Source organism: Oncorhynchus clarkii, chromosome 27 (genome assembly GCF_045791955.1).
Source record: "Oncorhynchus clarkii lewisi isolate Uvic-CL-2024 chromosome 27, UVic_Ocla_1.0, whole genome shotgun sequence".
NCBI lineage: Eukaryota > Metazoa > Chordata > Actinopteri > Salmoniformes > Salmonidae > Oncorhynchus > Oncorhynchus clarkii.
This window is the reverse complement of record NC_092173.1, coordinates 16,260,588-16,278,207: the sequence shown is the minus strand read 5'-3', so window position 1 is coordinate 16,278,207 and position 17,620 is coordinate 16,260,588. Positions and strand designations below refer to the sequence as shown.

Below are 17,620 nucleotides of genomic sequence, written 5' to 3'. Positions count from 1 at the left end.
CACCTCCAGGGTCAGAGTTCAGGGAGGAGCCTCACACTGCCCTGCATGAACACAACACATGCAAGTGAGATAATGCACACAAAAAAATACTACCTTTTTGGAATGTCCCCATACCCCAGTGATACTGGTGTGTGTGTAGGAGCAGTTCAGTACTGGCAGACCCCATTTGGTCAGGTCCTGAACAGCAGTCTTCATGCCAACCAGAAAGATGTTGGTTACTATGCAACGAGATGGTAGCCTGCGGATCCACATTGCCTCTCCTCACCACAGCAGCCTGTACTACTGCCTCCTACTGACCGGAGGACAAACTACACTCATCTTACCACCTGTAAGTACTGTTGTAAGGCATCCATGTTGTGTTAATAAGACATGCACTATATAATAAGGTTGCCATTTGGGACTCACACATGCATCCACTCTTTACCTCCCTCATTTAAACATCATCAACATTAAATACAGATACATTTTACCAGCACTCATAAGGTGTGTGAATTGGGAGCGGTCGCTAGGACAGGGACATCGTAACCATGGTGAAACGGTCAGCGTGGCATTCCGGCAGGATGTGGAACAAGAGGATGAGGATAACTCTGCCTCGACGACAAGCATTATCATGGACAAAGTCAGCCCATCTCCACCGGTCAAAACTCAGAGAAGCTTCAGGAGCAAATGTCATGAAGAGAACAGTACTTATCCCCCGCCCAAGCAGTGCTCGCTGTCCCTCACCAGGCTCAACACCATCATGGCTGCTGCCAGCGCCGGCCCCCTCGACACCCAGAGCCCCCCGGGTAGAGACTCAGACCCTGACGAAAGGGATACAGCCAGTCCATCCCAGGGCCAGGAGAAACCAGTCTTTCAACTGGAGATGTGACATACAAGATCTGGGCCTGTTTTCATAAAGCGTCTCAGTATGGCGGCTGATAAATGATCCCTTCCTGACCGGTTCATATAAATCTTAATCATTACGAATTAAAACGCGAAACTGTTTCCAGGTCAGCCCTCCTAGTCTTGATAGATGCAGCCCCTAAGCAGAAAGATCAGGGTCATGTTCAATAGGGCATACAGACACACCGTACCAAAATAGTTTGGAACAGAAAAAAAAATGAGTTTTTTACTGGACAACTTTAACAGATAGTGCCTTGCCATTTCACTCCATTGTAAAACATTTACTCAATCACAAATTCCCAGACAAATTTAAGATTTGGACTTGTCATCAAATCCAACAAATTCCATTAATATTTTGTTCAAGTAATTGGAAATAAAACATAAAAAATACATGTTAACTTTGGATGATTGTGTTGTTAATCCCAGTGTATATGGTTCTAACCTTGTCCCCAGGTTATAATTGTGCAAAACTCTAATAAGCCTGGAATAACATCTATAGTCTGGCCTATGTAAGAGTGAACAAAAAAATGATTTATTTCATCATTATTTGAGCTTAGCGAATCACACGACTGCAAGACAGGGCTCCAAATTAGAGGTATACAATATGTGAGGAAGTGTTCAGAGGGAAGTGATTGATTAAATATAAAGCCGATGGCTATTGGCTCAGGACTTTTTCGTGTTCTTTCTATTGGGTTAAAGGCCCAGGGCAGTTAAAAAAAACATGATTTCCCTGTGTTTTATAGACACTGAGTGTACAAAACATTGACCAGGTGAAAACTATGATCCCTTATTGATGTCACTTGTTAAATTCACTTCAAATCAGTGTAGATGAAGGGGAGGAGATAGTTTAAAGAAGGATTTAAGCATTGAGACATGGATTGTGTATGTGTGCCATTCAGAGGGTGAATGGGCAAGACAAAAGATGGTAGTAGGTGCCAGACGCACCAGTTTAATTGTCAAGAACTAACACTGCTGGGTTTTTCCACGCTCAACAGTTTCCCGTGTGCATCAAGAATGGGTCCACCTCCCAAAGGGCATCCAGCCAACTTGACACAACCTTGGGAAACATTGGAGTCAACATGAGCCAGCAATCCCTTTGGAATGCTTTCAACACCTTGTAGAGTCCATGCCCGACGACAAATTGAGACTGTTCTGAGGGCAAAAGGGGGTGCAACTCAATATTAGGACAGTTTTCTTAATGCTTTCTACACTGTGTATATTTCCATACTGAGGCTGGAGTAATACTGTGAAAATTCTGATCATGTACTTTTAGTGCAAAAAACTGTTCGAAAAGACCACCCGTTTTGGTGGGATGGAGTTTTGGCCTGTCTGGTGACATCACCAGGCAGTAAATTTGTTAATAGACCAATAAGAAAGAGTTCTAAACCTTTCTGCCAATAACATAGTTCTCTTCTCCCCACTCAGACCACTTCCAGACAGACCTAGCACAATTGTTGCTTGAGAAATTGGTATTTGCTAAGTTCTGTTTCTTTTTGAGCATTTTAATCTAAAACAATCACATTAAGGTACTTAATTGTTAACAAGAAAATATTTGATATGGATATAAAAACGTCTGTGTTGGACCTTTAACGAAGGTCATGTTGGACATGTTGATCCACCAGACCCAATGAGCATCAAGCAAGTGTATGGTAAACAAGATTCATTTGGTCGTACCAATCACAGCCCAGTATATTTGGTTGAATTCCATTCTTTATTCTTGTTCTGAAAACATACTATAAACAAGGTAAGACTCAAAAATGACGGGAAAAAATGTTCAAGGAAACGGAAAAATTCCCCAGTTGAGCTTCACAACAATGGCTAGAGATGCAATATATATGAAAAATAGTTCCCCCTTTCGTTTAGTTTTTTGTTTGTTTTCGCCTTGTTGAACTTGCTTAAATTAACACTGACAAACTATCTTCAGAGAGAGAGGACTTCACTGTTTGGCCCACTAAGCACAGAGGCCGTCACTGGAAGTGTATCTGCACGCCGTGACACCGTATGGGTGTGTGTGTGCACAGTCCATGGAAGGTGTGTGTGTGCCATCTCTGTATAGTGTGTGTGCCGTTTCTGTATATTTCAAACGGAGGGAGAACATCTTCATGTGAGCTTCTCTCTTTCTCCTCTTCTGCGGTTTGGCGAGTGTGTCCTCAGCTATAACGCTGCCAGCCGAGCTTTCTGCCACTCCACAAACTCATCCAATAACACCGGCCCTGCAGAGAGAGAGCGAGAGAGAGAGAGTAGTGTTAGACGGACTGTGTGTGTGTGTGTGTGTTTTTTCGTGTGTTTTTGTATGCTTTAGTGTGTGTGTACGTACTCACAGGCTCCATCCTCGTCATAGTTACTGAGGTCTGTGCTGACTGTACGACTGAACTCTAAGACGTTATACCACTGGTCCTTATTCATCACCTTGTACTTGGACTGCTGCAGGGGAGGAGAGAAAATAGAGGAGCGGGGATAGGGGGAGGAGAAAGGAGATCGATATTAGGAGGGAGTCAGTGCAGGGACAACACATTTGTGTTCAGCATAGGGTGTGTGTTACCTCCAGAAACTGGTTGAAGACAGGGAAGAGTGGCCATGTTCTCCCCAGTAGCAACCCTAGCATGGACTTAGCTGTGTCCATGTCCAGACTCCTCTGGTCCTTATCCTGGGGGAGGGAGGAGAAGGGGAGAGAACAGAGAGTCAGGGGGAGGGGTAAGAGAGATGATAAAGAGGAAGAGGTAATGTATGCATTCAGAAAGTATTCAGACCTTTTCCACATTTTGTTAAGTTACAGCCTTTTGATTAAATTACGTTTTTTCCTCATCAATCTACACACAATACCCCATGACAAAGGGAAAACAGGCTTTTGAATTTTTTGCAAATGTATTAAAAATAAAAAACAGATACCTTACATAATAAGTATTCAGCCCTTTGCTATGAGATTTGAAATTGAGCTCAGGTGCATCCTGTTTCCATTGATCATCCTTGAGATGTTTTTACAACTTGATGGAGTCCATCTGTGGTAAATTCAATTGATTGGACATGATTAGGAAAGGCTCTACAAGAGAGCAAAAACCAAGCCATGAGGTCGAAGGAATTGTCCGTAGAGCTCCGAGACAGGATTGTGTCGAGGCACAGATCTGGGGAAGGGTACCAAAAAATGTCTGCAGGATTGAAGGTCCCCAAGAGCACAGTGGCCTCCATCATTATTAAATGGAAGAAGTTAGGAACCACCAAGACTCTTCCTAGAGCTGTCTGCAACACCATCATGACTGCTGCCACTGCCAGCCCCCTGGACACCCAGAGGCCCCGTGAAGAGACTCAGACCCCAGGACTGGCTGCCCGGCCAAACTGAGCAACCGGGGGAGAAGGGCCAAGGTCAGGTAGGTGACCAAGAACCCGATGGTCACTCTGACATAGTTCCAGAGTTCCTCTGTGGAGATGGGAGAACCTTACCAGAAGGACAACCAGCACTCCACCAATTAGGCCTTTATGGTAGTGGCCAGAGGGAAGCCACTCCTCAGTAAAAGGAACATAACAGCCCACTTGGAGTTTCCCAAAGGGCACCTAAAGGACTCTCAGACCATGATAAACAAGATTCTCTGGTCTGATGAAAACTGAATGCCAAGCATCACGTCTGGAGGAAACCTGGCACCATCCCTACGGTGAAGCATGGTGGTGGCAGCATCATGCTATGGGGATGTTTTTCACCAGCAGGGACTGGGAGACTAGTCAGGATTGAGGGAAAGATGAATGGGGCAAAGTACAGAGATCCTTGATGAAAACCTGCTCTAGAGCGCTCAGGACCATCAAAGTACTTATGTAAATGTGATTCCAGTTTTTTATATTTTATACATTTGCAAACATTTCTAAAATCCATTTTTTTTCTTGGTCTTTATAGGGTATTGTGTGTATATTGATGAGAGGGGGGGGGGGGGGGGAGATTTAATCCATTTTAAAATAAGGCTGTAACGCAACAAATTGTAGAAAAAGGGGTCTGAATACTTTTCAAATGCAACCAGACCCTCTACTCTCTTCTTAGGAGGTCAAACCATTTCCTGACTGTGAACCAGTGAACGAGGACTCACCCTGGCAAAGTCAAAGGCGTATCTGTAGATGTTTTTAAAGTTGATCGTGTCGTTGAGATGATTGCGAAGGTAGTCCAGTTTCCCCTGTAACCTCTCTATGCAGTCACACCTATAGGGGGGGGGGGGGGGGTCACAAACAAACATGGTTTCCCAGTCACACCTATAGGGGGGGGGGGGGTCACAAACAAACATGGTTTCCCAGTCACACCTATAGGGGGGGGGGGGGGGGGTCACAAACAAACATGGTTTCCCAGTCACACCTATAGGGAGGGGGGTGTAGTGTCACTAACACACTCAGTTTCCCAGTCACACCTATAGTGGGGAGGGGGGTGTAGTGTCACTAACACACACGGTTGCCTAGTCACACCTATAGGGAGGGGGGTGTAGCGTCACTAACACACACACGGTTTCCCAGTCACACCTATAGGGAGGGGGGTGTAGTGTCACTAACACACACAGTTTCCCAGTCACACCTATGGGGGTGTAGTGTCACAAACAAACATGGTTTCCCAGTCACACCTATAGGGGGGGGGGGGTCACAAACAAACATGGTTTCCCAGTCACACCTATAGGGGGGGGGTCACAAACAAACATGGTTTCCCAGTCACACCTATAGCTATAGGGGGGGGGGGGGGGGTCACAAACCAACATGGTTTCCCAGTCACACCTATGGGGGGGGGTCACAAACAAACATGGTTTCCCAGTCACACCTACAGGGGGGGGGGGGGGGGGGGTCACAAACAAACATGGTTTCCCAGTCACACCTACGGGGGGGGGGGGGGGGGGGGTCACAAACAAACATGGTTTCCCAGTCACACCTACGGGGGGGGTCACAAACAAACATGGTTTCCCAGTCACACCTATAGGGGGGGGGGGGGGGGGGGGGGGGTAAACAAACAAACATGGTTTCCCAGTCACACCTATAGGGGGGGGGGGGGGGTCACAAACAAACACTGTTTCCCAGTCACACCTATAGGGGGGGGTCACTAACACACTCGGTTTCCCAGTCACACCTATGGGGGTGTAGTGTCACTAACACACACAGTTTCCCAGTCACACCTATGGGGGTGTAGTGTCACTAACACACAGTTGCCCAGTCACACCTATGGGGGGGGGGGGGGGGGGGGTGTAGCGTCACTAACACACACACAGTTGCCCAGTCACACCTATAGGGAGGGGGGTGTAGTGTCACTAACACACTCAGTTTCCCAGTCACACCTATAGTGGGGAGGGGGGTGTAGTGTCACTAACACACACGGTTGCCTAGTCACACCTATAGGGAGGGGGGTGTAGCGTCACTAACACACACACGGTTTCCCAGTCACACCTATAGGGAGGGGGGTGTAGTGTCACTAACACACACAGTTTCCCAGTCACACCTATGGGGGTGTAGTGTCACTAACACACATGGTTTCCCAGTCACACCTATAGTGGGGAGGGGGGTGTAGTGTCACTAACACACACGGTTTCCCAGTCACACCTATAGTGGGGAGGCGGGTGTAGTGTCACTAACACACACGGTTTCCCAGTCACACCTATAGGGGGGGGGGGGGGGTGTAGTGTCACTAACACACACGGTTTCCCAGTCACACCTATGGGGGTGTAGTGTCACTAACACACACGGTTTCCCAGTCACACCTATGGGGGTGTAGTGTCACTAACACACACACAGTTGCCCAGTCACACCTATAGGGAGGGGGGTGTAGTGTCACTAACACACACGGTTGCCCAGTCACACCTATAGGGAGGGGGGGGTGTAGCGTCACTAACACGCACACGGTTTCCCAGTCACACCTATAGGGAGGGGGGTGTAGCGTCACTAACACACACACGGTTTCCCAGTCACACCTATAGGGAGGGGGGTGTAGTGTCACTAACACACACAGTTTCCCAGTCACACCTATAGTGGGGAGGGGGGTGTAGTGTCACTAACACACACGGTTTCCCAGTCACACCTATAGGGGGGGGGGGGGGGGGTGTAGTGTCACTAACACACACGGTTTCCCAGTCACACCTATGGGGGTGTAGTGTCACTAACACACATGGTTTCCCAGTCACACCTATAGTGGGGAGGGGGGTGTAGTGTCACTAACACACACGGTTTCCCAGTCACACCTATAGGGGGGGGGGGGGGGGGTGTAGTGTCACTAACACACACACAGTTGCCCAGTCACACCTATAGGGAGGGGGGTGTAGTGTCACTAACACACTCAGTTTCCCAGTCACACCTATAGGGAGGGGGGTGTAGTGTCACTAACACGCACACGGTTTCCCAGTCACACCTATAGGGAGGGGGGTGTAGCGTCACTAACACACACACGGTTTCCCAGTCACACCTATAGGGAGGGGGGTGTAGTGTCACTAACACACACACGGTTTCCCAGTCACACCTATAGGGAGGGGGGTGTAGTGTCACTAACACGCACACGGTTTCCCAGTCACACCTATAGGGAGGGGGGTGTAGCGTCACTAACACACACACGGTTTCCCAGTCACACCTATAGGGAGGGGGGTGTAGTGTCACTAACACACACGGTTTCCCAGTCACACCTATAGGGAGGGGGGTGTAGTGTCACTAACACACACGGTTTCCCAGTCACACCTATAGTGGGGAGGGGGGTGTAGTGTCACTAACACACACGGTTTCCCAGTCACACCTATAGGGGGGGGGGGGGGGGTGTAGTGTCACTAACACACACGGTTTCCCAGTCACACCTATGGGGGTGTAGTGTCACTAACACACATGGTTTCCCAGTCACACCTATAGTGGGGAGGGGGGTGTAGTGTCACTAACACACACGGTTTCCCAGTCACACCTATAGGGGGGGGGGGGGGGGGGGTGTAGTGTCACTAACACACACGGTTTCCCAGTCACACCTATGGGGGTGTAGTGTCACTAACACACACACAGTTGCCCAGTCACACCTATAGGGAGGGGGGTGTAGTGTCACTAACACACACGGTTGCCCAGTCACACCTATAGGGGGGGGGGGGGGGGGGGGGGGGGTGTAGCGTCACTAACACGCACACGGTTTCCCAGTCACACCTATAGGGAGGGGGGTGTAGCGTCACTAACACACACACGGTTTCCCAGTCACACCTATAGGGAGGGGGGTGTAGTGTCACTAACACACACAGTTTCCCAGTCACACCTATAGTGGGGAGGGGGGTGTAGTGTCACTAACACACACGGTTTCCCAGTCACACCTATAGGGAGGGGGGTGTAGCGTCACTAACACACACACGGTTTCCCAGTCACACCTATAGGGAGGGGGGTGTAGTGTCACTAACACACACAGTTTCCCAGTCACACCTATAGTGGGGAGGGGGGTGTAGTGTCACTAACACACACGGTTTCCCAGTCACACCTATAGTGGGGAGGGGGGTGTAGTGTCACTAACACACACGGTTTCCCAGTCACACCTATAGGGGGGGGGGGGGGGTGTAGTGTCACTAACACACACGGTTTCCCAGTCACACCTATAGTGGGGAGGGGGGTGTAGTGTCACTAACACACACGGTTTCCCAGTCACACCTATAGGGGGGGGGGGGGGGGTGTAGTGTCACTAACACACACGGTTTCCCAGTCACACCTATAGTGGGGAGGGGGGTGTAGTGTCACTAACACACACGGTTTCCCAGTCACACCTATAGGGGGGGGGGGGTGTAGTGTCACTAACACACACGGTTTCCCAGTCACACCTATGGGGGTGTAGTGTCACTAACACACATGGTTTCCCAGTCACACCTATAGGGGGGGGGGGGGGGGTGTAGTGTCACTAACACACACGGTTTCCCAGTCACACCTATAGTGGGGTGTAGTGTCACTAACACACACGGTTTCCCAGTCACACCTATGGGGGTGTAGTGTCACTAACACACACGATTTCCCAGTCACACCTATGGGGGTGTAGTGTCACTAACACACATGGTTTCCCAGTCACACCTATGGGGGTGTAGTGTCACTAACACACACGATTTCCCAGTCACACCTATGGGGGTGTAGTGTCACTAACACACACAAACCGTTCCCAGTCACACCTATAGTGGGGTGTAGTGTCACTAACACACACGGTTTCCCAGTCACACCTATAGAGTGAGAAGCATCAGGAACATAGACATGTGATGTGGTAAATCAAGGTTACTCACTGTAGTAAAGTCATTCCCTTAAGCCACTCCTCCTTAGTGAAAAATCCCATATTTGGAGCTTCTAGTTTCCAGGCTATAACTAACATAATTATCTGAAAAAGAGAAAGATGGAGAGCGGGGAGCGGGGAGGGAGAGAACATACATCATAATTATCAACGATGGATGGATGGATGAAGACAAAAGACGAGGAAGACTAACGTTTTCTGGTTCCACTCCAATGTCTTCACAGAACTTCTCCATCCCCTCTGGACCCAACACCTCATCTGGACCTGGTACACAGGAAGCAGGTAGAAAAACACACACAAAATGGTATAAATGACTCAATACTTAGTGACCAATAATCAGATTCAGAGTTCCTTGCAATTTAAAAAGAGTTCCCAGAGTGTAGCCAAGTTAATAGGCCACCTTAGTTTTCTATCTATGATCATCATGACATACAGTGCCTTCAGAAAGTATTCACACCCCTTGACTTTTTCCCACATTTTGTCGTGCTACAACCCAAATTTAAAATCGATTAAATTGGGATGTGTCACTGGCCTACACACAATATCCCATAATGTCAAAGTGGAATTATGTTTAGACATTTTTACAAATGAATGAAAAGCTGAAATGTCTCGAGTCAATTAGCATTCAACCCCTTTGTTATGGCAAGCCTAAATAAAGTTCAGGAGTACAAATATCCTTAACAAGTCACACAATAGGTTGCATGGACTCACTCTTTGTGCAACAATAGTGTTTAACATGACTTTTGAATGGCCACCTCATCTCTGTACCTTACACATACAATTACCTGTAAAGTCCCGCAGTCGAGCAGTACATTTAAAACAGATTCAACCACAAACACCAAGGACGTTTTCCAATGCCTCGCAAAGAAGGGCATCTATTGGTAGATGGGTTAAACTAAAGCAGACATTGAATATCCCTTTTGAGAATGGTGACGTTATTAATTACACGTTGAATGGTGTATCAACACACCCATTCACTACAAAGATACAGGCGTCCTTCCCAACTCGGTTGCCGGAGAGGAAGGAAACCGCTCAGGGATTTCACCATGAGGCCAATGGTGACTTTAAAACAGTTACAGAGTTTAATGGCTGTGATAGGATACAACTGAGGATGAATCAACAACATTGTAGTTACTCCACAATACTAACCTAAATGACAAGGAAAAATAAGGAAAAATGTACAGAATTAAAAATATTCCAAAACATGCATCCTGTTTGCAATAAGGAACGAAAGTAAAACTGCAAATAATTTGGCAAAGAAATAAACTATGTCCTGAATACAAAGCATTATGTGTGGTGCAAATCCAACACAACACATCACTGAGTACCAGTCTTCATATATTTAAGCATGGTGGTGGCTGCATCATGTTATGGGTATTTGTAGGCAGCACCTACTCTTCCTGGGGTCCAGAAAAATAATGCAGTTTATACAATTTAAAAAAACATTACAATACATTCAAAGATTTCACAACACAATGTGTGCCCTCGGGGCCCCTTCTCCACCACTACCACATATCTACAGTAGTAAATCCATGTGTATGTATAGTGGTATGTGTGTGTATGCATGTGTCTGTGTTGCTTCATAGTCCCTGCTGTTCCATAAGGTGTTTTTTTTAAATAGTGTTTTAAAAATCTAATTTTACTGCTTGCGCCAGTTATTTGATGTGGAATAGAGTTCCATGTAGTCATGGCTCTATGTAGTACTGCTTGTCAAGGACTAGGGAGTTTTTTTTGTTGTTGATAAAAAGAAACAGAATAGAGCTGAGCACAGGCAAAAGCCTAGAGGAAAATCTGGTTCAGTTTGCTTTCCAACAGACACTGGGAGAAAAACGCACATTTCAGAAGGACAATAACCTACAACATAATGCCAAATATACACTGGAGCTGCTTACCAAGACGACATTGAATGTTCCAGAGTGGCCTGGTTAGTTTTGACTTAAATTGGCTCAAAATCTATGGCAAGATTAGAAAATGGCTGTCTCGCAATAATTAACAACCAACTTGACAAAGTTTTAAGAATTTAAAAAAGAATGTGCAAATACTGTACACTCCAGGTGTGCAAAACTTTTAGAGACTTAACCAGAAAGACTCACAGACAATGTTCCCTCTAAACTGCGTGCAGACTCGCAGCTCCCCCCACGCAGAGAAGCACGAGATTGAAATTTTCCCCTTAAGTTAACTACTTCAACGTTTCCCTCTACTGTGCGAATTGTGATGGAATCAACGCAATATACTGAAACAAAACGAACTATGTAAGACATTTTCTTGTAGGTAGAGCACAGAGTAGGATTCTATTGCATTGACAAGCATGACTCAGGCCCATACTCTACACAGACCGGTGCGCCATAGCCAATCAGAATTGCAGTATCCCTATATGCAAATAGACCGTTGCCATATATGGAGCTGTTCCATTCACTTTGAACTGTGTTTACAGCATAAGTGGTCGGGAGTAGATGCGCTTGTTTTGAGATCAAAGAAAGAGCTGCATGTAGCCAGATGTGTACATTTTTTAGTAAGTCAGTTTTAGCCCAGTTATTTCTAGTCAGCAGTGAGGGAGTGGTTGCTTCCTGTAAGAGCACATAACCTGTGCTTTTCTAGACATCTTTCAAAAGCAAGTCGCATAAAGAGCTTTTTTTCTGTCTTAAAGGGGCAGTGTCGTATTTTGAGACAGGCTTGAATAAGCTAAGTAGCAAATAGGCAGAGGGTAGCATAATTTGTCTGATTCTCTGTAATAATGGTAAGGGAATAGTGGTTTCTTGCATCAAACACCACAACATTTTCAGTCACCTTGTCTGAAGGACAAGTGGATGAACAGGTTAATGTCCATCCTTAAAAGTTGTTTATTTTATTTAAGTTTTATGGAATGTAGGCCTACATTGAACACCACACATTGTCTGCTACTGTAGGCTGAATGAAGGAACAGCTATTTCCATGTAAACATGTTATGGGATGTATTTTCTACATTGTTTTCTATGGTAGACCACTCTGATAGGCCTAGATTATGATCAAATAGCAACAGTAGCCTACTTGGAGAGAGAACATTGCTCATAGCTGTAATCGCTGCCAAAGGTGATTGTCTAACATGTAATTGACTCAGGGGTGTGAATACTTATGTAAATGAGATATTTAATTTTCAATACATTTAATTTTCAATACAGATGGGTGAGAAAAATATATATTATTATTCAATTTTGAATTCAGGCTGTAACATAACAAAATGTGGATTTTTTAAAAACCTTTAACTAGGCATGGATACTTTCTGAAGGCACTGTACCTGTGTACTCGTAGAACCAGGCCAGACATTTCTTATTGGAGAACTGGTCCTCTGGGCTGATCAACCGGCCTGGAGCCTGAGGTCTGCAGAAACTACAACACACAGGATAGAACACAGTCAGAAACTACAACACACAGGATAGAACACAGTCAGAAACTACAACACACAGGATAGAACACAGTCAGAAACTACACCACACAGGATAGAACACAGTCAGAAACTACACCACACGGGATAGAACACAGTCAGAAACTACACCACACAGGATAGAACAGTCAGAAACGACAACACACAGGATAGAACACAGTCAGAAACTACACCACACAGGATAGAAGTCAGAAACGACACCACAGGATAGAACATGGTCACTAAACAGACTCAGACACATGCATGAGAGGAGTTCTTAGGATATTCAGTGTCACACACACTCCTCCCTCTTTCCTTTCCTGTGGACTGACTGAGGTCTGTGCTGCATAATGGGACAAATATGTGCTGAGTGTTGAGTTCCCCAGTCAAGCAGCAAGGCTCACTGCACAGAGCAAAGCCAGCAAGCAGCAGCTGCAACACACACACATACGGTGGAATGGGTGAGGAGAAGGAAGGTCTACAGTAGAACGGTTGGGTGAGGCAGAGTTCCACTACAGCTCTAAATACAGCAGGTTTTTAAGGGGTGGGAATCATGAAATGGGGTGTGTGGAGGAAAAAGACCAAACATCCAATAGTGAAGGATGGTGGAAGGAGTGGTGAGGAGCAGGAGAGGAGCAGGAGAGGTGAGGAACAGGAGAGGTGAGACGCAGGAAAGATGAGACGCAGGAAAGGTGACGGGTGGTGGGTGAGGAAGGGTTCCTCACCAGGTGATTTTACACTTCCTGAGTCCCGGGTCATCTGACCCTGAAGACTTCCTCTTTTTCTTCACAGGCATCGCGGAGTTTCCACACGGGTTAACTAGCTGGGCTGGGTCCACACACACACACACACCGAGTCTGTCAGCTCACCGAGCTGAGAGCCATACCATAAACAGTATACTATTTACAGATAGTATATAGGAGAAGTACCTATGTATTTCTGGTCTCCTTGTCCATTCAAATCTATAAGATTCTATAATAAAAACACAGTTTACAGTGAGACTTGAGGTGATAAACTACATAGTACCATAACATTATAAAGCATACATAAAGAGCAGACAGTATGGTCACATCACATAGCTAATCAACTCTCAGAATGCCCCTGCTCTGGCTCAACTAGCTATCTAGCTACAGTACTGGGTTATCCCAATAGTTCACTCATGAGTCTGTTAACTTACAAATCTGTCCAGTGTCTGTGATACCGTCTGTAGGTCTGTCTCCTCAGCCAGTACGAACACTGTGTACTATCCTACAGCAACAGACAGAGAGAGCGGGAAGGAGAGGTGAGATGACATAGTAGCTAATATACTGGCAAGCTAGCTTTGTCTTGTGTAAGTGGTTTTTGGGGTTGTGCGCCAGACAAGGCGTAAACCACAGATCAGATAACTCCTATGTTTAATGTTAGCCAGTTGGCTGTATATCGAAGCAGCTACCTCGTCTAAACAAACAGATCTCATCCAATGCATGTATTGTTAATAATTGGCTAGCTGCTATCTGGTCCATAAGTTATGTGGACCGTAGCCCATTCAATAGACAGTAGCTGCAGTGGTGTCTGGAGAAGTGGGTATACTCTAATTATCTAAAAGGAAAGGCACACTGTGCAGAGAATTCAATGTTCTCCAATAGTTTATGAGTTTTCCTCTCAAAGTTTCACTCCCAAAATCACAATTCTTGATAGAAAAACAACAAAATGTGGATGTTCCTAGTCTACAACAATGCTTAAACCACACCAGGAGACCATTTATGAGGTCTGGGAATATCAAATCATATTTTGGGGGAGGGTGTAGTTGCCCTTTAATTAAATTGTACGCCCAGCAAGGGACCATTTGGCTAACGGTGTTCCTGCACATACAATGTAGGCCTACAGTACAGTACATGCGATGTAAGAGTTTGCAAAACAAATGCCCTCCCGATTGATACAAATCATAGATATCATTCTGCCAGGTAGGCGTACTTTGCAGTCAACATTTAATTGGGTAGACTTTCTAGGAAAGGCTTCAGAAATGTTATTTCAAACAGCGCATGATAACTGAATTGCACAAGGCAAAGATTCAACCAGGACTTCAGACAAAACTTTTTCAATACCTGGTTTGCATACCCATTGTTTCCTTAGTTAGCATTTACTAGTAGATATCCTGAATTGAAACGTCTTTCCTACCTACCAGCTACTGATGTCGTTATTTTGTGAGATGCTCCATGCGACAACCAGTCTCTTGCTGAAACTAGGCTGTGTGCGGCGGATATGTGAATACATTGAGTGAACAAAATAGTAAGAACACCTGCTCTTTCCATGACTGACCAAGTGAATCCAGGCTGATCCCTTATTGATGTCACTTGTTAAATCCACTTCAATCAGTGTAGATGAAGGGGAGGAGACAGGTTAAAGAAGATTTTTTAAAGCCTTGAGACAATTGAGACATGGATTGTGTATGTGTCATTCAAAGAGTGAATGGGCAAGACAAAAGATTTTAAGTGCCTTTGAACGGGGTATTTTAGTAGGTTTCAGGTGCACAGGTTTGTATAAACTGCCCCCACTACTGGGGTTTTCACGCTCAACAGTTTCCTGTTTGTATCAAAAATGGTCCACCATCCAAAGGGTAACAAAGCTCTAGAGACTGGAAGGGAGAACTGACCAGACAAAATGGAATGGTATAAGTCCACAACAATGCTTAAACCACATCAGGAGACTATTTTATTTTAGGTCTGGGGGAAAAAAATGTGGCCAATGCCCACTGAAAAAAAGTGAGTATACTGCACATAGCCCCCACTACACCACTGGGTAGATGGGTATACCCCCCTTGGGTTCTCGAGACCTGTGGACCTTTCTGTTTGAAGCTGATAAACAAACGTGAAATAACTGGATATTGTAAAATCAGAGCTAGCGGCCAGATTTCATCCAAGTTACTTTGATAGTCTAGTTACATTTCTACCGGATTCTTTAATGTACAGACAGCAGACATATCAATGATCGCTATTCTAATAGTTAACGTTAGTCGCCCAGTTAACGCACACAGAACTACAACAAATAACGATATGCATCGACACACATGCAGGAGTATCTCCCAGTTATTGTTGTAGGTGCTAACTAACGTTAAACAACGCTGGTCAGAATAACTGCGTCACCGTAATGCCGAACGATGCGAAACATTCAGAAACCCACTGCACTGGGTAACTAGCTAGATAGTCTAAATATGAACTATAATACAATGCCAAAGTACGTTATAACGGTTGTTATCAAATCCAATTTTAAATAAGATAGGCTAGACCTGTCATACGAAATATTGTCAGAGTACTAATGTTAGCTAGCGGCTAGCCAACTTAACTGCGATTGCAAAGGCTAACTAGACAGGTAGCTTACAACATGCATTGCTTTTCGAAATAAAATGTAATTCATCACATGAGCCAAATACAACAGGTGTAGACTTTACAGCGAAATGCTTGTTTACGAACCTTTCCCAACGACGCAGAGTTTCAAATGTAAAATTACTGGATCAACGTTATTTGGCAATCAATCACCTACTAACGTTAGTAAATTAGCTAGCTTAGTGAAGCAAACAACGTTATGTTGTTCTGGCTGAATCAGGACTATACATGTGATTAATCATCTTAACCACAAAATTAATTATCTGCATAAAGATTACGCCAATACACACACTGGGGCGTTGCTTTTTTTGTTGTTGTCAAGAAAGATAGCTAGCTAGTTCGAGTTAACTAAAAATGTAAGCTAATTAGCTAGCTAGCCAACTAACGCGGGTAGCTAACAGTCAGATACTTTAGCTAGCCAGTTCGCAGGTTATTTCTGTCACGATGACGTTCAAAAGCCAACAGTAGAATGCGTGGGACCGGCAAAGAAGGCTGTATTTAACTAGCATGTCTAGCTAAGGTTAGCTAGAATACACTGGGTAAAGAGATCAATCGAATTCGACCAAAACAATGGAAACGATTAGCTGGAATGCTAACGTTAGTCAACTTAGTTTCTCAACAAGTCAGAAAACATATGTAGCCGTTGTTGGCTAACGTAGCTAGCCAAATATTTGCCACAGGTTTACGTCAGTGCATCCACCCAAGGGGGATATACAACGCCGTTTTGGATATTAAAAGTATGTGAATATTTTATGCAAACCTTGGATTCCAAGAGTTGTGTTTCTTTTATGCGAGTAGATCATGTACTTTCACGGTTGCAACCTCGCGAGCTGATCACTTTCCAAGTGGTAAAGCGAACTGCTTTCTTCCGGGGCAACAGAGAGCTATGGAACGTACCACATGATTTCAAGGGGTCCGCGATCGAGTCGTACTAGCTATGGAAATAAATCAAATTGCAGGTCGAATTATTCGAATATGTATTTTACCTTACTTTATTAAAAATAATATCGAACGCATGAAATTGGTAAGAAATACAAAATAACTAACGATTATGTCTAAATAAAACGCCCCCTTCCTCCCTCTACCAGAAATGACGAATACCTCAGGTCTGCCTGTTTCTCAGTTTATCTATTTTCCCCCACATGTCCCTACAGTGTGAGGTATCTTTGCGTGTCAAAATAGACGTCAAATAACACTATTTTTAACGTGTCAAATAAGGTGGTTGACCAGCTTCACAACACATAACTGGTCAATAACTGGTCAACCTGAATATGACTGCACGTCACATAATAATTTGACCCGTTCATTATTTTTTGTTCGTAGTTATTACACATTATTTACACTATCACTCGTATTTCACATGTCACAACGATTCAAAGCTGGGACCCAGACTGAAAAACAGCTTCTATCTCAAGGCCATCAGACTGTTAAACAGCCATCACTAACATTGAGTGGTTGCTGCCAACATACTGACTCAAATCTCTAGCCACTTTAATAATTTCAAATTGGATGTAATAAATGTATCACCAGTCACTTTAAACAATGCCACTTTATATAATGTTTACATACCATACATTACTCATCGCATTTGTATATTCTGTACTCTATACCATCTACTGCATCTTGCCTATGCCGTTCGGCCATCGCTCATTCATATATTTATATGTACATTATCTTATTAATTCCTTTACACTTGTGTGTAAAAGGTAGTTGTTGTGAAATATTACTGCATGGTCGGAACTAGAGGGCATA

General features: G+C 44.9%; 1 protein-coding gene across 6 annotated transcripts; it reads right to left on the bottom strand.

Annotated features, from left to right (window-relative positions):
- Window positions 1–2,574: 2,574 nt before the first annotated feature.
- On the bottom strand, window positions 2,575–16,761 carry LOC139385629 (DCN1-like protein 5). Of its 6 annotated transcripts, none has more exons than XM_071130860.1 (11): window positions 16,629–16,743; window positions 13,684–13,754; window positions 13,436–13,478; window positions 13,232–13,334; window positions 12,381–12,472; window positions 9,300–9,370; window positions 9,102–9,193; window positions 4,953–5,061; window positions 3,425–3,529; window positions 3,200–3,306; window positions 2,575–3,095 (listed from the first exon to the last, which is right to left on the bottom strand). In XM_071130860.1, the coding sequence occupies exons 4-11, from the start codon at window positions 13,300–13,302 to the stop codon at window positions 3,077–3,079; spliced, it is 666 nt and encodes a 221-aa protein (XP_070986961.1). In that variant the 5' UTR covers window positions 13,303–13,334; window positions 13,436–13,478; window positions 13,684–13,754; window positions 16,629–16,743; the 3' UTR covers window positions 2,575–3,076. The 6 variants fall into 6 exon arrangements, with proteins under 6 accessions (XP_070986961.1, XP_070986958.1, XP_070986957.1 ...); XM_071130857.1 differs by having other exon boundaries at window positions 3,204–3,306; window positions 16,629–16,740; XM_071130856.1 differs by lacking the exon at window positions 13,436–13,478 and having other exon boundaries at window positions 3,204–3,306; window positions 16,629–16,761.
- Between the last annotated feature and the right edge of the window lie 859 nt (window positions 16,762–17,620).